Source organism: Lagopus muta, chromosome 1 (assembly GCF_023343835.1).
Source record: "Lagopus muta isolate bLagMut1 chromosome 1, bLagMut1 primary, whole genome shotgun sequence".
NCBI lineage: Eukaryota > Metazoa > Chordata > Aves > Galliformes > Phasianidae > Lagopus > Lagopus muta.
The window spans coordinates 104443661-104461841 of record NC_064433.1 but is presented as its reverse complement, the minus strand read 5'-3'; the positions used below and the strand labels follow the sequence as shown (position 1 = coordinate 104461841).

Sequence of the window (18181 nt, the reverse complement as noted above, 5' to 3'; positions counted from 1 at the left end):
TTTAGATGTTGCATTATGGATTAGGAAGCATGTTGTAGGGCTATTCTGTTTTAAGAGAAGTTCAGCAAAAGGAGCACAGTAGTGAAAAGACACAAGTAGGCTATCAAACATCAAGAGGAGTCAGGGCCTCCACACAAGGCCAAACTGTTTCATCCATGGGTACAGTGGGGTGCAATAAGCAGATGTCAAGATGCTCCCCTCTATCCTCCTTACTTTCCAACACGTTGGTGTATATCACTAAGCTTGCCAAACTTATCTCTATCCAAGGATGAGCAGATGTTCAGAAATAATGGCTGAGTGAGCAAATCTTACGATTTTGGTATCTATAAATTACTTATAATAGGCATCCTCCTACTGAGCATGCATCAATGAAGAAAGTTCATCTGGAGGACGAGCGAGGAAGACCACTGGATGAAGTAAAATGCTGTCAGTTGGACTGTCATGATGCTAAAAGGACACTAGACTGTAGAAGAGACCATGGAATAGAAGACCAAAAACATAATCAATCACTACCCGAGAGAGGTGTTTATATATTAATTATCTTGCAGGTAATTGAATGCATGCTATCTGTGGAAATATAACAAACTCTGAATCGTGTCAGAGGACTAGAGTGCTTCCTCTACTAAGACAGGCTGAGGGAGCTGGGCTTGTTCAGCCTGGAGAAAAGAAGGCTGCGGGGTGACCTCAGTGCAGCTTTTCAGCATCTAAAGGGAGCCTACAAACAGGAAGGGAGTCAACTCTTTGAAAGGGTTGATAACTGCAGGACAAGGGGAAATGGTTTTAAGTTGAAGGAGGGAAGATTCAGGTTGGATGTCAGGTGGAAGTTCTTTACAGAGAGAGTGGTGAGGTGCTGCACAGGCTGCCCAGAGAGGCTGTGGATGCCCCGTCCCTGGAGGCGTTCAAGGCCAGGTTGGATGGGGCCCTGGACTAGTGTTAAATGGGGAGGTTGGTGGCCCTGCATGTGGCAGGGAGGGGTTGGAGATTCACGATCCTTGAGATTCCTTCCAACCTGGGCCATTCTGTGATTCTGTGATGTCATCTTTGAAGTGCTTATGGTGGAAATATCCCCAATTCCCAGTGCCACTAATATGGAATCCCTCACTTAATGGTAACAAAACTCAGCTGTGAAGTTTCTGTGCATCAATCTCTTAGAAATAGTACAGCAGCACAATGTGGTACAGCAGCGTAGAGATTACTCTCAGCTCCCCCAGTCAAAAGAATGACTGCCAGACACACCACCAGCCAGAAACTGATGGGAGAAGTACTGAGCAGATCAGCAGAAAGAGTCATATAAACATTAAAAAATAGTACATAAATACACAAAATTGTATTAAAAAGGTATACTTTTAATGCCTTAATACACAGTAAGAACTCTTGAGTATTCTTTCCTGGGCACTTTCACCTCACATCCCCACACCTCCACAATTTCATTCGATCAGCTTTCTCTCTGTGAATTTAGAAATCAGTTCACTGACTTGAACACAGCACTACCCTTCTGGCTGTGATCCAGCCAGCAACAGGTTACTCTGAAACCTGCACCAACAGAGCTAAAGAACAGTAGCAGAGCCCTTTCAAACTCAAAAGTAGACAGGCTAAAAGGCAGGCTGCTCACATCTCCCCATTCTTTAAGCTAACTCCTCACTCGAGCTTATAGAAAATATTTACTGTGTTACAGCTAAAGTGTATAATACAGTATTTAACCACAAAACAAAATAACGACTCCCTTTTTCTGCTACATCCTAGCAGTGCTTTTCATTCTTCTGTAGGTAACATAAGCTGAATCATACCCAGAAAGGTCACAGAAATATTTGTTACAAATAAGGCCTGTGTATTTCTGGCACTTAGGCGTATGTTTTCAGAATGTTAAAAAAAAAATTAAAAAAAGATCAGATCTGTATGTTCAGTCCAGAAACAGCTAAGTTAGATAATATCTTTTGGTATGCTACAAATTAACAATGGTTCTCAGTTATTCATCTTCGTATGTATTCGCTTTTTGGGTCCATATCTGAATCCGATGAGTCACTTTCACTGGAAGAACTAGATGAATTTTGCCACACATCAGAGCTGTTTAGATGATGCAGTTTCTGTGTGCTTTCTATGTCATCAAGGAGTTTGGATTCAACAGCATGTGCACATTGCCAGTCAACAGCATCTTCTTGAGAAGAGAGGAGAGCTGCAGAACTATCTGTGGTCTCTTCAGAGATTCCCAGAAGCACAGATTTTAAGTTTATGGTAAAGCAAGCATTGTTCCTTGACCTAAGAGAATAGGTACAATTTGCCTTAGACAAAGGACTGAGTAACTCACTATTAGTGTCTTTCTCTTCTTCAGCTTCCAGCTCATTTTCTTCAAAGACTTCTGGGTCACCATCTGGATTCTGACTCACCCGGCTGCTACTGTCATCACATGTACTACTTGTAGAGTGCTGCACAAACACATGAGACGTGTCAGAGGGCTGAGGTGCTCTACGTACGATATCACGCCTCGTGTAGTCATGGTTACTCATGGCATCGCTTTCACTGTCATCGCTTTCACTGTCATCTTCGTTGCTGACAGCCCCAATGGATCCTTCTGCCTTTTTTTTAACCTCTTTATAAATGATCTCTACAGAGGCTATTTCTTCAGATTCAAATGTACATGGTAAATAGGTAAGTGTTCTCATGAATACCTAAAAGAACAAATTGAATCAAAAAACAACAGACTATAAGCCAAACTGGCACACTCACACAGAGAAGTCTGAAAAAATACCCCAACCACGAGGTCGTCAAACAAATTATTCTCTTTGTGCCACATTGTCAGCTTTTCTGCAGAGGTCAAGGCATCTAGGACTTTTCCCTCTTCTCCACTCTTGGAAACTGACAGCCCTCAATGCAAGTCAAGGCACACAGCATTGGACAGTACCCTGCCTTAATTATGGACTTATGCAAAACCCTATAACTGAGTGAGCTGACTGAAAATAGCTTAGTATTTGGAGCTGATGCAGGTATTGCTTTCTTTGTGTTTGCCTAAATCCCCTCCTTGAGTAAGTGTTCTTCCAGAGCTATATAGTTCCCCTTTTTGTTGTTTTGGTGTAATTGTCCTGGTTCAGATACATTGCAAGAAATTTATATGCGGTGGGAAAGATTTACATATATGAGACAATTTTCAAAGGCTAGAAAATTCTCTTATGTGGGGTAGCCTGCTTCTGTGCACCACAAAGACTTTGTGTGTGTGTGTGTGTGTGATTTAGTAGCCTACAGACTATCTTTGATACAAGCAAACTGCAAATTTAAACACTATATGGACATACATTACTTGTACCTAATACATATACTTAGGAATTTTATATGGCAAGCTTCCTGCTTGAACCAGGGAGGTTAATATGAAAATTACATACCAAGGTATCTGGAAGCAATTTCTTTTGAAGAATATAACCTCCTACATGCATACATTTCAGGATGACAGCTAAGATAAGTGAAAAACATACAGCAACAGCAATTGTGATGCTCTGATAATCTGCAAGTGAAAAAAAACCAAACAAGCGTGAATGAAGTTTTCAATTACCACATTTCATATTTCACATTCAGAACAGCTACTTAGAATCTCAGAATAATTTTGGATAGAAGGGACACCTACAGGTCAAGATGAGTAAATTTCAAGTTAGAATCAGAAACTAGAGAAATTACACCACCTTTGATAACTATTTACACAGTTAGTGCAGATTAGAATCGTGCGTGGGATTAGCAATAGATCTGTAGCCCCCGAATGAATGAGGTTTTATATTTATATTAATATTTGTATTTTTATGAATCCCCATAATGTTTATCACTTTGTAACTACTTTCTCTCTTGGTATTTTTAGAATCGACTCGTCAATCTTCTTAAGTACAAAGGAACCACTGGTACCTAATCAAAGCAGAAAACAATGTCTGCATCACAGCATAGTTACCTTTCTCAGCTACAGAGTCTGTAGTTATGCATTTCCAGGCTGATGGGATGGAATGTTTATTTAGAGATGCAGCGACCATAACAGACACACAGTAATTTCTATTTGGATACAATTCTTCAATGACTGTACTAAAAAGTTCTTCAGTGATTCTCTCAGGCGGCCTCTGTTATGAGAGAGAGTGTTTTAAAGTTAACTGTTCACCTAAAAAGAGAGAATGTGACGTGTGAAACTAGAAAAACTGACACAGTAACTCAGTGTTTTACCTAGGTAATTGCTTCATCTCTTGTTCTAGCTGTCAAGATGCTTACTTTATGCCTAAAAAACTTCCAGTGCAGGCAGTTGGCTCTCTGGCTAGCCAGCTTATTCCAGTGCTGTGCCAGCCCCAGTGCTAATGCCTCCCTTTTTAACTTAAGGTCTGCACAACTGTGAATTTCAGTTCACTATTTTTTGTTACAGGGAATGGATTATCTCCTCTGTTTCTACAGCAAACTTACACACTCAGAGACTGCAGCCTTTAACTGAGCTTTGCTTGCAAACACTAAGCTGTCCCCCATTATCTCAGTATCTTCTTGTGGGTCATAGCTAAGCTCCAATCCCTTTCCCCTATCCCTGTAAGGATACAGGACAACAAGTATTCCTTTCTAGGCCTGCTACACTGCAGTATAAGGAAGTCAAGATAATTTTTTTATTTATTCTAAGTATTTTCTGTTCACTTGTGTGGATCTGCTGACCATTAGAGCCATTTTATGTTCTCTATGTTTCTTGTCTAAAGAAAGAAATAGAAACAAAAATTCTTTACCTTATGTTCTTCATCAACCGTTTTCAGTGTTATTTCATAATAAAGGTAGTTATATGTATCAGATAAAGATAGCAGCTTTCCATTTTTTCTTAAGTGAGTAGGTGGCAGCTTTATGGTGATATTTATGCAACGTAGACAGGAACTGATATTAAATTCTGGAGGTCCCAAGAATGCTGTTCAAAAAAAGAAAGAAGAAAAGGAAGACATGGAAAAAATATACACTGTGCACTCAGTACCAATAATATTTCAGTTTAAAAAAATAAAAAGTTAGTTTATTGCCTTATTGTAAAGCTAGCAGAACATTTACACCTAACTGGAACAAAAAACTGAAATGAACAAATGAACTTACTATCATGGATTGGTGAAAAATGAAGTGACGAGGAATTGAACACTTCAGTTCCTACAAAGCTCTGAACGAATGCAAAATATTCATCAGACACAACTTCAAAATCATCTGTCAGGTTACAGAAGGGTTGTGCAATTCGTGAACACTGTTTTGCAATCTTCCAGTTACTGCAAATCAAAATAAAGAGTAACTAAAAATCCAAAGTAATCTGTTTGAATCTTCTGTTATATGAAGGCATCTTTGTGGAATGGAAAAACAGAAAGAAAAAAAAAATAAAATGACAAGGCTGAGTATTTTGAATTGATAAACATACAAAGAAAAAATTGTGTCTTATATGAAGTAAGACTTGCCTGCGGTTATTGTACAGTACACGATAGTATGTTGGCACGGTTGGATCACTTTGTGCCTGCCAGGACAAAATGTGCTGAAAGTTGTTAGATGTCATTTGTAGATTATCAAGTGGCCCTCTTGGAATCTCTTCTAGAAAAGGAACGAAAAAAAAGAAGAGAAAACACACAATAGCCTATCATCATCACCATCATCATCATCAATATGAATGACAAACAAATTTGAAATTGAAGCAAATCTAATCAGAAAACCTGATTAGAGAAGACCAAAATTTGCCCCCAGATAAAGCAACCATAAAACAGAACAGTGAGTTCCGCACAACAGCAACAACGCAAAGGACTTAAATGAAGTTCATTTCAGTTCTTTCCTCTAGAAGAATGAAGCTGTAAGACGCTGCTTGGTGAGAACATGCAAGTCTTCTGAATCGTATTAGGAAAAGTGTTGGAAAGACAATAGAAGCCTCTTACCAGGCAAGCTGCTGCAACAAGCTGCACACAGAATGCTGACGAATGCTGGAAAATTAAACTACATGTTAGTATATTTGCACATCTACAATATCTGATAATTAGTTTACTATTGGCAATATTAATCCACAACAGAGACAATACTAAGTCTTCCCTTGGTGGAAGTGTTTCTGCAGACCTTTGACTTAACTTTGTTATGGGGTTCTCTGTTCCACAACTTCCTCCGCCTGCTTTTCTTTGTGTTTGTTTCCTTCCTTCCTTCTATCAGAGTATAGGATGGCACCTTCTCCAACCATTGTCGTTAATTCAAATAATTCATGGCTCCTAGGAGCCAGGTTTGTTTTAAACTAGCTGTGGTTCATGCTTCTGTTGATCCTCACTAGAAGAGATCCAAGACTCAGTTCAAACAATTCTACTTAAAATGCACTTATCAAATGGTGTCTTTAAGGTCAATTTATCTATTAAATACTATGTTAAGTCAGAATCTTATATCCTTTCTGAAATGAAACGAAGAATTTTATTGACTAATCTTCAGTAATGAAAGGACTGATGTCTTTTGCTAAACACGGGGAATCCTCAAGGCTGGATATACATCTTTAGCATTAGATGTCTGTTTTCAGCCACCTAATTCATGTAACTCCGTATGGGAACTGTTGGATCATGGCCTGAACCTCTGATTGATCACCTGAGGTGAGCACTGAGTCAGCCAGCTGATCACCTGGGAGCACAAGTGAAGGCAATTCACCTGTGTGACTGGAAGGGGTGGGGCCTGGCTACACCTCTCCTAGACCCATTTAAGGGCTGACTGCCACTGAGGAAGGATCTCTCTCTGGAGATTGCTCCTTATGGAATTTCTTGCAAGCCTACAACACTGCTGAGTACTTTCCATTTATCTCTGATTATCTTTTCCAACATGATAATCTTACTAGCCTAACTTCTCTGTATGTTTATTGATCATCCAATACTTTACAACATCTCTACTTATCCTACAAGCTTCCTCTCTAGTTCAGTAGCTTTTCCTTCCCAAATCAAAGCTTATGCCCTGTACCTATAGCACTACTCTGTTTCTAACTCTTTCTACACACTTCTGTTCTCTGCCTGCAAAAGAAAATAAAAACCACAAAAAAAATGCTGAAACATTTTTTTTCTTCTGTCACAAGGCCTGGTTAAAACCACATTCAGCCACTCAACCAGGCCTGCTGTCTGAGCAATCTTTTCAACCCAGTCTTCTTGCAGACTCTGACATTCCAGATTGCCACATCCTCTTGTATAAGCTCTGCAAGAAGCCATTCTCTAATCTAGATTCTCAAAATATCACAATATTCCCAAAATATCACTAGCCTGATACCTTGGTTGAACTATGTTGACTAATACTCCAACACGTTCATTTATTGTTCTCATACTGATTGCAATGGTAACTTCTGTAGCACTCAGAGTGTTTGGGTTTTTTTTGACTTCACATTTGTATGGCAACTAGCAAAGTAGCACTCTGGTACAGGATGGAGGTTGTCAAGTGTCACACTGTGACAAATAACAGAATTGCTTCATGTGTCAATGAGTTGTGCCACAGAAAGAAGCACCCCAAATAGATAAAAGAAAATGGGATATACTTTATGAAAAATAAAACAATCTTATAGTGATCTACAAATGTTAGGATTGTGTGAAACACTGTACCAGAATACATCTACTAGGTAAACTACAAGGTATTCAGAATGGCAGTTGTCAGATGTTACAAGCAAGGCATCTTGGGAACTGTTCTGTCCCAGACACACTGTATGTCCTAATGCATGGGTGTCCAACCTTTTAGCATGCCTGGGCAGGTAATGTATTTATGACAACTGAAAATGGATTTGCAAACATAAACTGATGATTTTGTCAATCTTGAAGCCTACTGTCAAATTCCTTTATCAAAACACAGAGCATAGCTGCCTATTTTTTTTCTGTTCTCAGAGCTATGTTCAGCCAGTGTACCAAACTGCATACAGCTATTTGCCATCCCTTGAGTTAGCACTACCCTGTGCTCTCCCCATGCTCTGGTTTCAGCACAGGCAGTGCTGACCTCATAGCCATGTGCAAATTATGGTAGGTAAGGGTAAGTTAGGTTGGGTAAGGTTATACAAATTCCAAGGAAGGTAAATTAGGATAAGGAAGGTTATACTACCTGTCTTGTTGATATGTCTGTTGCAGGATGGGGCCCAAAGGGTAAGGGGAGCTCCAAAAGCTGTTCCCCAGCACTGTGATTTTAGTCTCTTTTTAACATGTGGTTTGCTTTGATAAGCAAGGGGGGGCAAACTTCTACAAGGTATGCAAATTACAATATAAGCAGGGGTATGAAAAACACATGACTTCACAGAAAAGCAGATAAACTTCCATTGATTTTTAAAGATGTCACTTTCAATTCCCAAAAATGTGAGGGATTGTTAATATGTTAATTACCAGTTTTACAGTCTCCATGTTTTTGCCAAAGGTGGCATTTTCTCTTTTCCTTGATAACTTCCAGTCAAAGCTCAGGCCTTGACACAAGTACCAGGCTGCACATTGTTAGGCATAGATAAGGTGAGGGAAGTGACAGAAGCATAGCTATCTGGCCTGCATAGCCTACGTGACCAGAGGATGGCTACCAGACTTATGTTCCATCCTATTCTCCAGCCTTGCATGAACTCTCCCCTTCTTCTACCAATGGCATCCTGGCTTATATCAGAAATAGTGTTGCTAGCAGGAGCAGGGAAGTAATTGTACTTCTGTATTCAGTACTGCGTTCAGTTTTGGGCCCCTCACTACAAGAAAGCCACGGAAGCTCTGGAGCGTGTCCAGAGAAGGGCAACAAAGCTGTGAGGGGTCTGGAGCACAAGTCTGATGGGGAGTGGCTCAGAGAACTGGGATTGTTCAGTCTGGAGAAGAGGAGGCTCAGAGGAGACCTCATCAATCTCTACAGTCACCTGAAGGGAGGTTGTAGTGAGGTTGGTTCGGCCTCTTCTCTCGTGTAGCTAGTGGCAGGATAAGAGGGAATGGCTTCAAGTTGCATTGAGGGAGATTCAGGCTGGACATTAGGAAATACTACTTCTCTGAGAGAGTGGTCAGGTGCTGGAATGGGCTGCCCAGGGAGGTGGTGGAGTCACCGACCCTAGAAGTCTTCATGAAACGTTTGGATTTTGTGTTGAAGGACGTGGTTTAGTGAGAACTATTGGTGATAGGCAGATGGTTGGACTGGATGATCTTGTAGATCTTTTTCAACCTTGGTGTTTCTATGATTCAGTAGGCTATACTTGGGCAACATTCTATGCATGCCTGTTCTAATGCATCAGTTATTTTCTGTTCCTTGCCTATGTTTGCAGGTAGTACTGGGAGAGAAGAGGAAAAAATTCCTACTAAATTAGTTAGAATCTTTACGGTTCTGCAAAAGTGCCTTAAAATCACCCTCTAAGGAGCAGTGGGCATGCACACAAAGCAGCACACACAAGTACACTTTGGTGCCAATTCTGTTGACATCATTTGGGTTGGATACTTAGCCAAGCAAGTGTCTCTTGCAAATCTGGCTTTTAGGGTGTTAGTTTTACAAGTATTAAACTGCACTCCCAGGATTCATTCTGAAATTAGATGCAAAAGAGATTAAGCCACTCACTTGAGTTGCCTATGTAAAAAGAATATGTTCCCAGAGGAGAGGAAATGCTCTCTCTAATTTTGCCATGCACACCACAAACATCCTGTCTTGTATGTCTTCCTTTTTGCATTTGTTCTTCTACATCGTTACTGAATAATAAGCATTCCCTTCAAGATGTGCAATTAAAACTAGAACAATTAATTTCTTCCAATCTAGTAACAAATCACCCACCCAAAAGACAACCTGTGGGTAAGAATAACAAAGCAATACTTTAATTGTTGTTATTTGTTACCTGAACACAAGCCCAGATTTGTAATCACACAGCCTTTAGCACACTGAGGACACAGCATCAGTACATAGGCTCTAGTAATGACACGCTTCCACTGAGTACCCTCTTTGGATTAGGAAATGCAAACAGTTGTTTGCCTTTCTTTCTTATCCCAGACACCTCACATCAGCTGTCTTGCTGAAGGAATTCCTGTTGACACAGGTGTTTTTATTTTCTCTCTGTATTTGATTTTTAAATACCTCAGCCCTTCCAAAACAAATTCTGTTCCTCTAGAAATCAAGCTCCTTCAGTAACTTTGTTTCAACAAACATGATAACAAAGGTAGTTGGAAGCCCCCATAGTTTAGTATGTTGCTTCATTATAAAAGGGAAACAACCAGGAAAACATAAGTATCAGAACTCTTTCCTACTCCCATCACGTCCCAGCTAACAAACCATGTTGTGCTTGCTAACTCAGAAACCTTAGGAGGAGTCTTTAGGAAAAAAAAAAAAAAAAAGGGCAAGACATGAAAAACAATGTAGCCAATAAAAGCTCACTGGATGTTTAGAGAATTAGTGCATTGTTTCAAAGCAGTATTTTTCTAAGGGGAAAATCAGGTTTATTTGTAGAATGGTATATTCAGAATACAATACATGAGATGTTTGAGTCTGTGAATTATTCTAGAGAGAACTCCATAATAATATCACAGTATCTTACTTCAGTAACTCAGGAGGAGTCACAGTGAAAAGCCAGCAGTACTACCTCTCTTCCGAACTAAAACTACTAGCAACTTACCAAGCTGATAAAAACGCAGTGCTCCACCCATCAGTGTTTCCATGCTGATAAAGAAATACATCCTCCTGACTGTAAAATGAACATTTTGCTCCTGTACCTGCAAATATATTAAAAACCATCACACTCAACAGATATATTGGTGAATGACTTGTAAGTAAAATGAGGTCCACATACAAAGAATTATTTTAACCCTTTCAGCGCACTGGAGGAAGAGGCACTGGCACTGAAACAGTCACTGCTATCATCCTGGATGGTGTTTCTTAGAACAGACAATTTTCTTTTCCTCTCCCTTCCCTTCCCCTCCTCAAATGAAAAGGGCTCTTACAATTTCAAAGAAAATAAATACCTCCAGCATTGTATGACTATTTGTGCAAAGCAAATAGTTTTGTAGAATAGTTAAAACTGTGACAAAACACATATCATGCTCTAACTCAACACATTATTTTAAAGGATTTTTGGTTTTTCTCTTTTTCAACTCGCCTGAGGTGCAGTTCTTCCTCCACTCAAAGCTTTAGTGTGATTTGGACAGAGTGTAGTGTGACTTTCATAGGAAGTCACTGGTTAAGTGTCAGGAACCTGTATCTGTGCAACTGATAATCATAATTGCAAAATAATAAACTCTTCCACAGATGAAAAGAAGGTCCTTTTTCATTTCAGCTTGGTTCATTGTATTTATTTGTTAAAGCATGAAGAATATTTTGGAGATTTAAAATGCCCTCTTTCCCCTTTTCAAACAAAATTAGAAGTGATGGATAAGAAAATATGATTTACTAGTTACACAGACACAGAATCATAGGGGTTGGAAGGGACCTCTGGAGATCACCTAGTTGAACTCCAGTCTTTAAAGTTGGTCACTGATATCAGCAAGCTGGAAAGCAATTAATTGCCAACGTGTACCAAGTCTGTTTATTGTTGGCACTAGTAAATCATACAGAAAAAAATAATCTGAATTTCCCATTCAGATCAAGCTTACAGATTTCAGAAGTAGAAAAAATATATTTTCTGTTTTCAACAAGCTAACCAGCTTTGTCCAGAAGCTACACAGAAAACAATGTTACTTTCACAGTGACTTTAAGGAATTATGCAATAACTGGTCCACCACAGACCACCACCACTTGCAGAACATACAGTCATGAATAGCTATTGTACTCTTGAATATTTCTTACATATTCTATGGTTCAGCACCTTAGAATACAGAAGAAAAATGTGTCCAAACACATTGCTCTTCCAGTCTGCGCAGCTGCTTAAATCTATATGTCCTAATCAATAGTAGTGGAAATTCAAAGGGAAAACCATTTCTGTCAGAACTGTTACTATCTTTTGTCACTCCTTATAGCTTCAGCAACCCTGAGAGAGAAGCCAGGGAAATACCCGTGACTCCAGCCCCAACTCACCTCATCAGCCAGCTCCAACACAGTAACTGGGTTGTGTACTCCTGGGTGTTGCTTGAAGTCTCCAGCACTTTCAAAACTCAGCTTCCATCTCATTTGCAGAGGCAGCTCATCTTTAACTTGAGTTCAGGCTAGGCTGTTTTGAATTGACTGTTTCCAATCAAGGAAAAAAAAAAATAATGATAGCAATTTCTGAAGTTTTGAAAATCACTGGCTTGTATTTTAGAAATGCTTCATGCCATAGAATTAGAAAACACAGCATATTCTTTGAAACAAGCAGGCTGCATGCTTATTTATAGAAATCTACATATTGGAATACTGAGAGGGGTAGATGGACATGGAAAAAATGCCTTATGTATGGAAGTCAGCAAAGGAATGTTCTAATCCTATGCAGGCAGTATGGTATATGAACCAATGTTATTACAGAAACCACAGGAGCAAGCGAACTGCTCAGTCTGGAGAAGAGGAGGCTCAAGGAAGACCTCACTGCTCTCTACAACCACCTGAAAGGAGGTTGTGGTGAGGTGGAGATCAGCCTCTACTCCCAGGTAACAGCGACAGGATGAGTGGTAATGGCATCAAGTCACACCAGGTGAGGTTCAGGTTGGTTATTTGGAAACATTTCTTCTCAGCAAGAGCAGTGCTGCAGTGGCACAGGCTGCCCAGGGAGGTGGTGCAGTCACCGTCCCTGGAGGTGTTCAGGAGCCGTGTGGATGTGGCACTGAGGGACGTGGGCAGTGGGCGTGGGGGGGTGGGCTGGTGGTTGGACTGGGGGATCTGAGAGGTCTTTTCTAGCCTTAATGGTTCTATGCTCTACACTGACAGGCTTCAACTCAAGCAGCATGTGCAGTTTTGGGCACTACAATACAAGAAGGACACACAAAACTATTAGAGGAGGGAGGGCTACAAAGATGGTGAAGGGTCTGGAGGGTGAGGTGTACGAGGAGCGGCTGATCAAACTGGTCCCTCGCTGTGCTCAGCGCAGAGCAGAGGAGCTGAGGGGAGACCTGATGGCGGCTGCAGCTCCTCACAGGGAGCGGAGGAGCAGCGCTGAGCTCTGCTCTGTGTGACAGCGACAGGGCCCGAGGGAACGGCATGGAGCTGGGGGCCAGGGAAAGGGGCTGCACTACAGGGCGGTGGGCACGGCCCCCAGTGCTGGAGCTCAAGGAGCGTTTGGACAACACTGTCAGATATAGGATTTGAACGCTGGTGACACTGCATGTAGCCCGATGGTCCCGAGCGCACAGCCTGCCCCTGCAACAAGCTGCTCGGATTCAGCCCCAAAGAGCTGCTGGGGACGCGGATGTAGACCCACAGGACGCAAACAGAAAGAAGCGGCCTTTCCAGGAAATACCCGCCCCCCCTCTCTCACCGCACGCGGCCGAGCTGGCCCCGCAGATTCCGCTCCCTGAGGCAGGGGCTGGGACGGGACACAGCACGCTCTGCCCCTGCGGCCGACCACAGTGCCCATGCTGCTGGGGTCTCCCTCCCTCCAACAGCGCGATTCCGACGCCCAGAACCAGAGCAAGCCGTCCCGGCTCCGCCCCTAACGGGGATCTCCGCGGCCGTACCTCGTAGCGGGCGCCATCCTTACGGTGTGCGGAAACCGAGCCCGGCGGCTCCCCGCGGCTCCCCGCCGGGCTCAATCAGAGCCGCGCACTGAAGCGCCCCACGGCGCCGCTAAGGGCGAAATGGGCCGTAAGGCGCTACGCCGCACAGGGAGCGCGGCTGGGCCCGCCCCGCCAGAGCGACGGGGGCGGGACGAAAAGCGTACAGCTGCCGGCTGGGCTGCTAGGCTGCTCGATGCCGATGGCCGGCGCCCCGCCCCGCAGCCCGCGTTCGAGCTAGGAATACGTTCGCCGAACGCTTCCCCGCTCTGCTCGTTTCGGTTTCTTCACGCAAACGACTCAGCCGTCCCTTTGATTTCTGTGTTTATTTGTTAATCATGAGGGAAGCGTTCGCAGAGAGCTGCCAAAGCCCCTGACGGTGCCCTTCCTCCTTTGTGGCCTCTTTGCCCTCAGCGCAGGGCTGTGTGCTGCTGCGCCCATCCTTTAGCGGGTATGCAGATGGTTGAGGTGTCCTCTGGGCGAGTGCGTTCTGACAGCCGAATATATTAAATATAACTCTTATCGAGCGTTGTGAGGGTTATTCGTGAGAAGATCTTTGTACTTAAGAGGCAATTCTTTCCTCAGAGGGTGGCTAGGCGCTGGCATAGCTGCCCAGAGAAGCAGTGGTGCCTCATCCCTGGAGACGCTCATGGCCAGGTTGGATGGGGCCCTGGGGCAGCCCTGCCCATAGCGGCATTAATTTATCTCATGGGACAGGTGTTACATATGGCAATATTACTTGTTTTGGATTTCCATTTTTGAAGGGCTCTCGGAATTGTCCAAGTATTCAGAGTTGAAAAATTCCAGTTCCAAACTGACTTCTGAGAGGTTACCTGGAAGCAGCCTCAGGAAAGAAAACTAAAGGGCAGTATGAATCTTAGCAATCCTTCTGAGTACTTCACTCAGATCCTACCTCTGCAAAACTATAGGTCCTATAACTTGCAATTTTTATTTTCTTCTTGTCTCACTTCTGCTAAGCACTGATTTTTTTAAAGGCTGTTTTACATGTGACAAGAAGGGATGTCATACAAATGGACCTTGACAAACTCAAAAGGGGGGGCCATGTGTACCTAATGAGGTTCAACATAGCAAAGTGCAAGGTGTTGCACTTGGGTCAGAGTAATCCCAGATACATATACAGAGAGGGAGAAGAGCTTGAGAATAGCTCTACTGAGAAGGACCTGGGGGTCCTGGTGGATGAAAAACTGAACATGAGCTAGCAGTGTGTGCTTGCAGCTCAGAAGGCCAATGGTATCCTAGGTTCCATCAGGAAGGGAGGCCAACAGGGACAGGGAGGTGATTGTCCCCTTCTATTCTGCTCTTGTGAGGTCCCATCTGGAGTACTGTGTCCAGGTCTGAGGCCCCCGGGGAAAGATGTTGGAGAGGGTCCAGAGAAGGGTCACAAAGATGATCAAAGGACTGAAGCACCTCTCCTATGAAGATAGGCTGAGGGAGCTGGGCTTTTTGATCCTGGAGAAGACTGCAAGGAGACCTCATTGCAGCCTTCCAGTATTTAAAAGGGGATTATAAAAACGAAGGGAATCAACTTTTTATGAGGATTGACAGTGATAGGACAAGGGGGAATGGTTTTAAGGTCAAGGAGGGAAGGTTCAGATTGGATGCCAGGAAGAAGTCCTTCACAGAGAGAGTGGTGAAGTTCTGACACAGGCTGCCCAGAGAGGCTGTGGATGCTCCATCCCTGGAGGTGCTCAAGAACAGGTTGGATGGGGCCCTGGACAGCCTGGTCAAAATCAGATCTGGAGGTTGGTGGCCCTGCCTGTGGCAGACGGGCTGGAAATTGATGATCCTTAAGATCCCTTCCTGGGCCATTCTATGATTCTATGATTTTCTAATATTTTGTTAACTGCTTTATCAGCACTATGTGTAGTGAACCGTCTTTCTAATTTCCTGTCATCTTTGCAGAAGCTTCCTGAATCTGCTGCTATTTCCTGCACATGACATGAATTTACTGGGTAGATCTCTTGGTCTCTGAGCACTTTGAGCTGAGACTCTGAAATTCACCTGCACTTTTTTTCCCTCTACTTATTCCCTTCTCCCCTTTATTTTCCTGATCACTCCTTTTCTCTCCTTTTAACTATGAATATGGTTTGTAATTCTTTAGACTATAAATATCAATATAGTTCAAACTATGATCCATAAAGATCTTTTAAAGATAATTCTTCATGTTTCTCACTAGCCTTCCTCACTGTCTCCAGTGATATTGCCTGATCATCCATAAGTCTTCTGTCTGGCCTCAGTACAGCATGGATGAATGCTGGATAAAGAGCAGCTTTCCCCGGTTATTTACATCTGCTATGTCTATTTATATTGCTATATTGCTATATTTCCATTTTTTCTATTTTTATTTTGTTCTGAGCCCAATTGCTCAGACTGTTCTGAAACCTTGGTGAATCCAAAATTAGGAAATAGATCTCCTTAAAAAAATGTTATATACAGTCTAGTAAAAATGTTTGTATACTCATGTATAGGATCAAAAAACCACAAAAACCTAGCAAGGCTTGAGAAGCAATTTTTAAATCTTTCCTGACTAAACAAGTTGGAATGCAGCCTTTTTTGGCCTGAAGGTGATGCTATTTCTCTAGGAAAAAGTGTTGGAAAAGATAACGGAGTACTTCAGAAGTACTTCAGGAGGTGCTTCCACTAAAGTTGGATATAGACCTACTTGGGTTCTCAGACTTAATAAGATTCTAGAGATGTGTTTCATGAGCAGTTTGGAAGGTTGAGACTTCTCTTAGCAGAACTCAAATGTATCATCAAACCTTCTAACATATGATGGACAAACACACTTAAAATGAGAGAGATTTCCTCCTTTTTCCTTTTCCTTCTTGTTCTCCTTTTCCTCCCCCTTTCCCTTTCTCTTTCCCTTTCCCTTTTTTAGATCCAGTGTCTTTTCATCTACCCAGGGAAAGACAGTTTCATGTTTGCAGATGGTGGGTTATCCATTTGACTTTCTTTTGCCTATGCTTCTACACCTGTGTTGCATAGGTTCTTGTTATCTCTAGAATCACAGAATCATAGAATTGTTTAATTTGGAAGGGACACTTAAAGATCACCTGGTCCAACCCCTCTGCCATGAACAGGGACACCTACAGCTACGTCAGGTTTTTCCATGCAGCCTTGTCCAGCCTGACCTTGAATGTTTCCAGGGATAGGGCATCCACTGACTGTCTGGGCAACCAGTTCCAGTGCTTCACCGTACAGGTTCTGCTTTCTTAGCTTTATGTGCCTCACACTGTATCCTGCCTGTTGTGCACGGTGAGTCACTCAGGTAATGAGCTCTCTTTTGGAAAAGGTAGCTTTCATCACACATATGGATATAAAAGGGGACTGCCGCTGATTTCTGATTGCTAGCTGGGATTTCTAGATGCTTCTGTAGCAGAGATGACATACACTACCTCTCAACATTGTTTATTCCAGAGAACCTTAAACTTTTCTTTTGAAACCACTACCTGAAAAAACCTTAATTGTTGTCTTGAAAGGATACGCAGGTAACAGATTGAATCTTTGCATCTGTTATCCGCAAAATTTAGTTAGATCTCACCATGTATTATTACATGGAGAATCAGAAGTGGGAACATGATGTCCCTCCTTTGAAAGGGGTACGTTGAAGAGGAACAGTGATTCCCTGCTCTCCAGTCAATACCTTTCACCTCAGAGTCTGTCCTGTATGCTTTGTCTGAAAGAAAAGGAAGAACTAAAGATTGGAAGCACTTGCTCAGCTTTTCTAGGGAGTTGAATGTGTTGGCTTGTGTTTGAAAACAGAGAACTTTCATTTCTGGCTGGCTAATCAGTATTGGAAGCTCCCACATTGGCTGTGTTAACAAAAGTGTGGTTAAATTTCTGTGTAACTTTATAAGACAGATAAGAAAGCAATGCTGGGCAGTACTTTCACATGACCCCATGCTTTGGCTACAGGCTTCTGCTGTGTTAAATGAGATGAGAGGAAACCCTGTGAAGTGGAATTGTGGTAGAAGCCAGCAGAGAAGGGAAGCAGTGGGAAGGAGAACTGAGGCACTCAGTAGTTATAAATAAAATAATACAAAAATAGGCCATTTACAGAATGTTTTCTTTTGTTTAGAGTGATTTCTACAATGGGCTCTTCCAGCACCTAGAGACAGTTCTGTATCATCACCCAACAACACTGAATATAATGAAAACAGCCGTGGGAACCTTAATACAGAACTCCAGTGAAACATCCATTTCCAGCCATGCAGTAAGCCTTGGAAGAAATTCTGGTACAGTTTGCTTATAAAATACATGTGGCAAATTGGATTTGATGCCGTGGTACATCACACAGCTGAGTCAGGATATGCTTTGGCATTGCACTGGCAGCAAGATTCGTACCTGGCCTGTAGCCTTCACTGCCTGCAGTGTAATAACTAAGTAATAACTAAGGCAATGTAGGTAGAGCTGGTTCAGCCAAGTTCTAAGTGAAATCATGTCACCTCTGTGAAGCCAATTAACCCAGTAGGGTCTTCAGTAGGGCAGTGCAAAACTCAGTCTCTGGTGATGGATGTTCATTAACAATTTGAAGTATCTTTATCTGAATAAATAGCACTGAACTAGAAAATACCAAATGCTTTTGGAGGCTGCTGATCTCTGAGAAATAGTATGAT

The 18181-nt window shown here is 42.2% G+C and overlaps 1 protein-coding gene across 2 annotated transcripts; it reads right to left on the bottom strand.

Moving 5' to 3' along the window:
* Window positions 1-1329: 1329 nt before the first annotated feature.
* IFNAR2 (interferon alpha and beta receptor subunit 2) lies at window positions 1330-12019 on the bottom strand. Of its 2 annotated transcripts, none has more exons than XM_048948933.1 (9): window positions 11941-12019; window positions 10547-10643; window positions 5886-5930; window positions 5421-5550; window positions 5074-5237; window positions 4725-4897; window positions 3926-4088; window positions 3375-3493; window positions 1330-2666 (listed from the first exon to the last, which is right to left on the bottom strand). In XM_048948933.1, exons 2-9 carry the CDS (start codon window positions 10605-10607, stop codon window positions 1971-1973), a joined length of 1551 nt encoding a protein of 516 aa, XP_048804890.1. In that variant the 5' UTR covers window positions 10608-10643; window positions 11941-12019; the 3' UTR covers window positions 1330-1970. The 2 variants fall into 2 exon arrangements, with proteins under 2 accessions (XP_048804890.1, XP_048804900.1); XM_048948943.1 differs by lacking the exon at window positions 11941-12019 and adding an exon at window positions 6061-6261 and having other exon boundaries at window positions 1331-2666.
* Between the last annotated feature and the right edge of the window lie 6162 nt (window positions 12020-18181).

Coding starts and splice junctions, on each gene's coding strand:
- IFNAR2 (XM_048948933.1), bottom strand. CDS start 10,607: ATGTATTTCTTTATCAGCATGGAAACACTGATGGGTGGAGCACTGCGT. Junction 4,898..5,073: donor TTTTTCACCAATCCATGATA/GTAAGTTCATTT, acceptor TTTTTTGAACAG/CATTCTTGGGACCTCCAGAA. Junction 4,089..4,724: donor CGGTTGATGAAGAACATAAG/GTAAAGAATTTT, acceptor CTCTCATAACAG/AGGCCGCCTGAGAGAATCAC.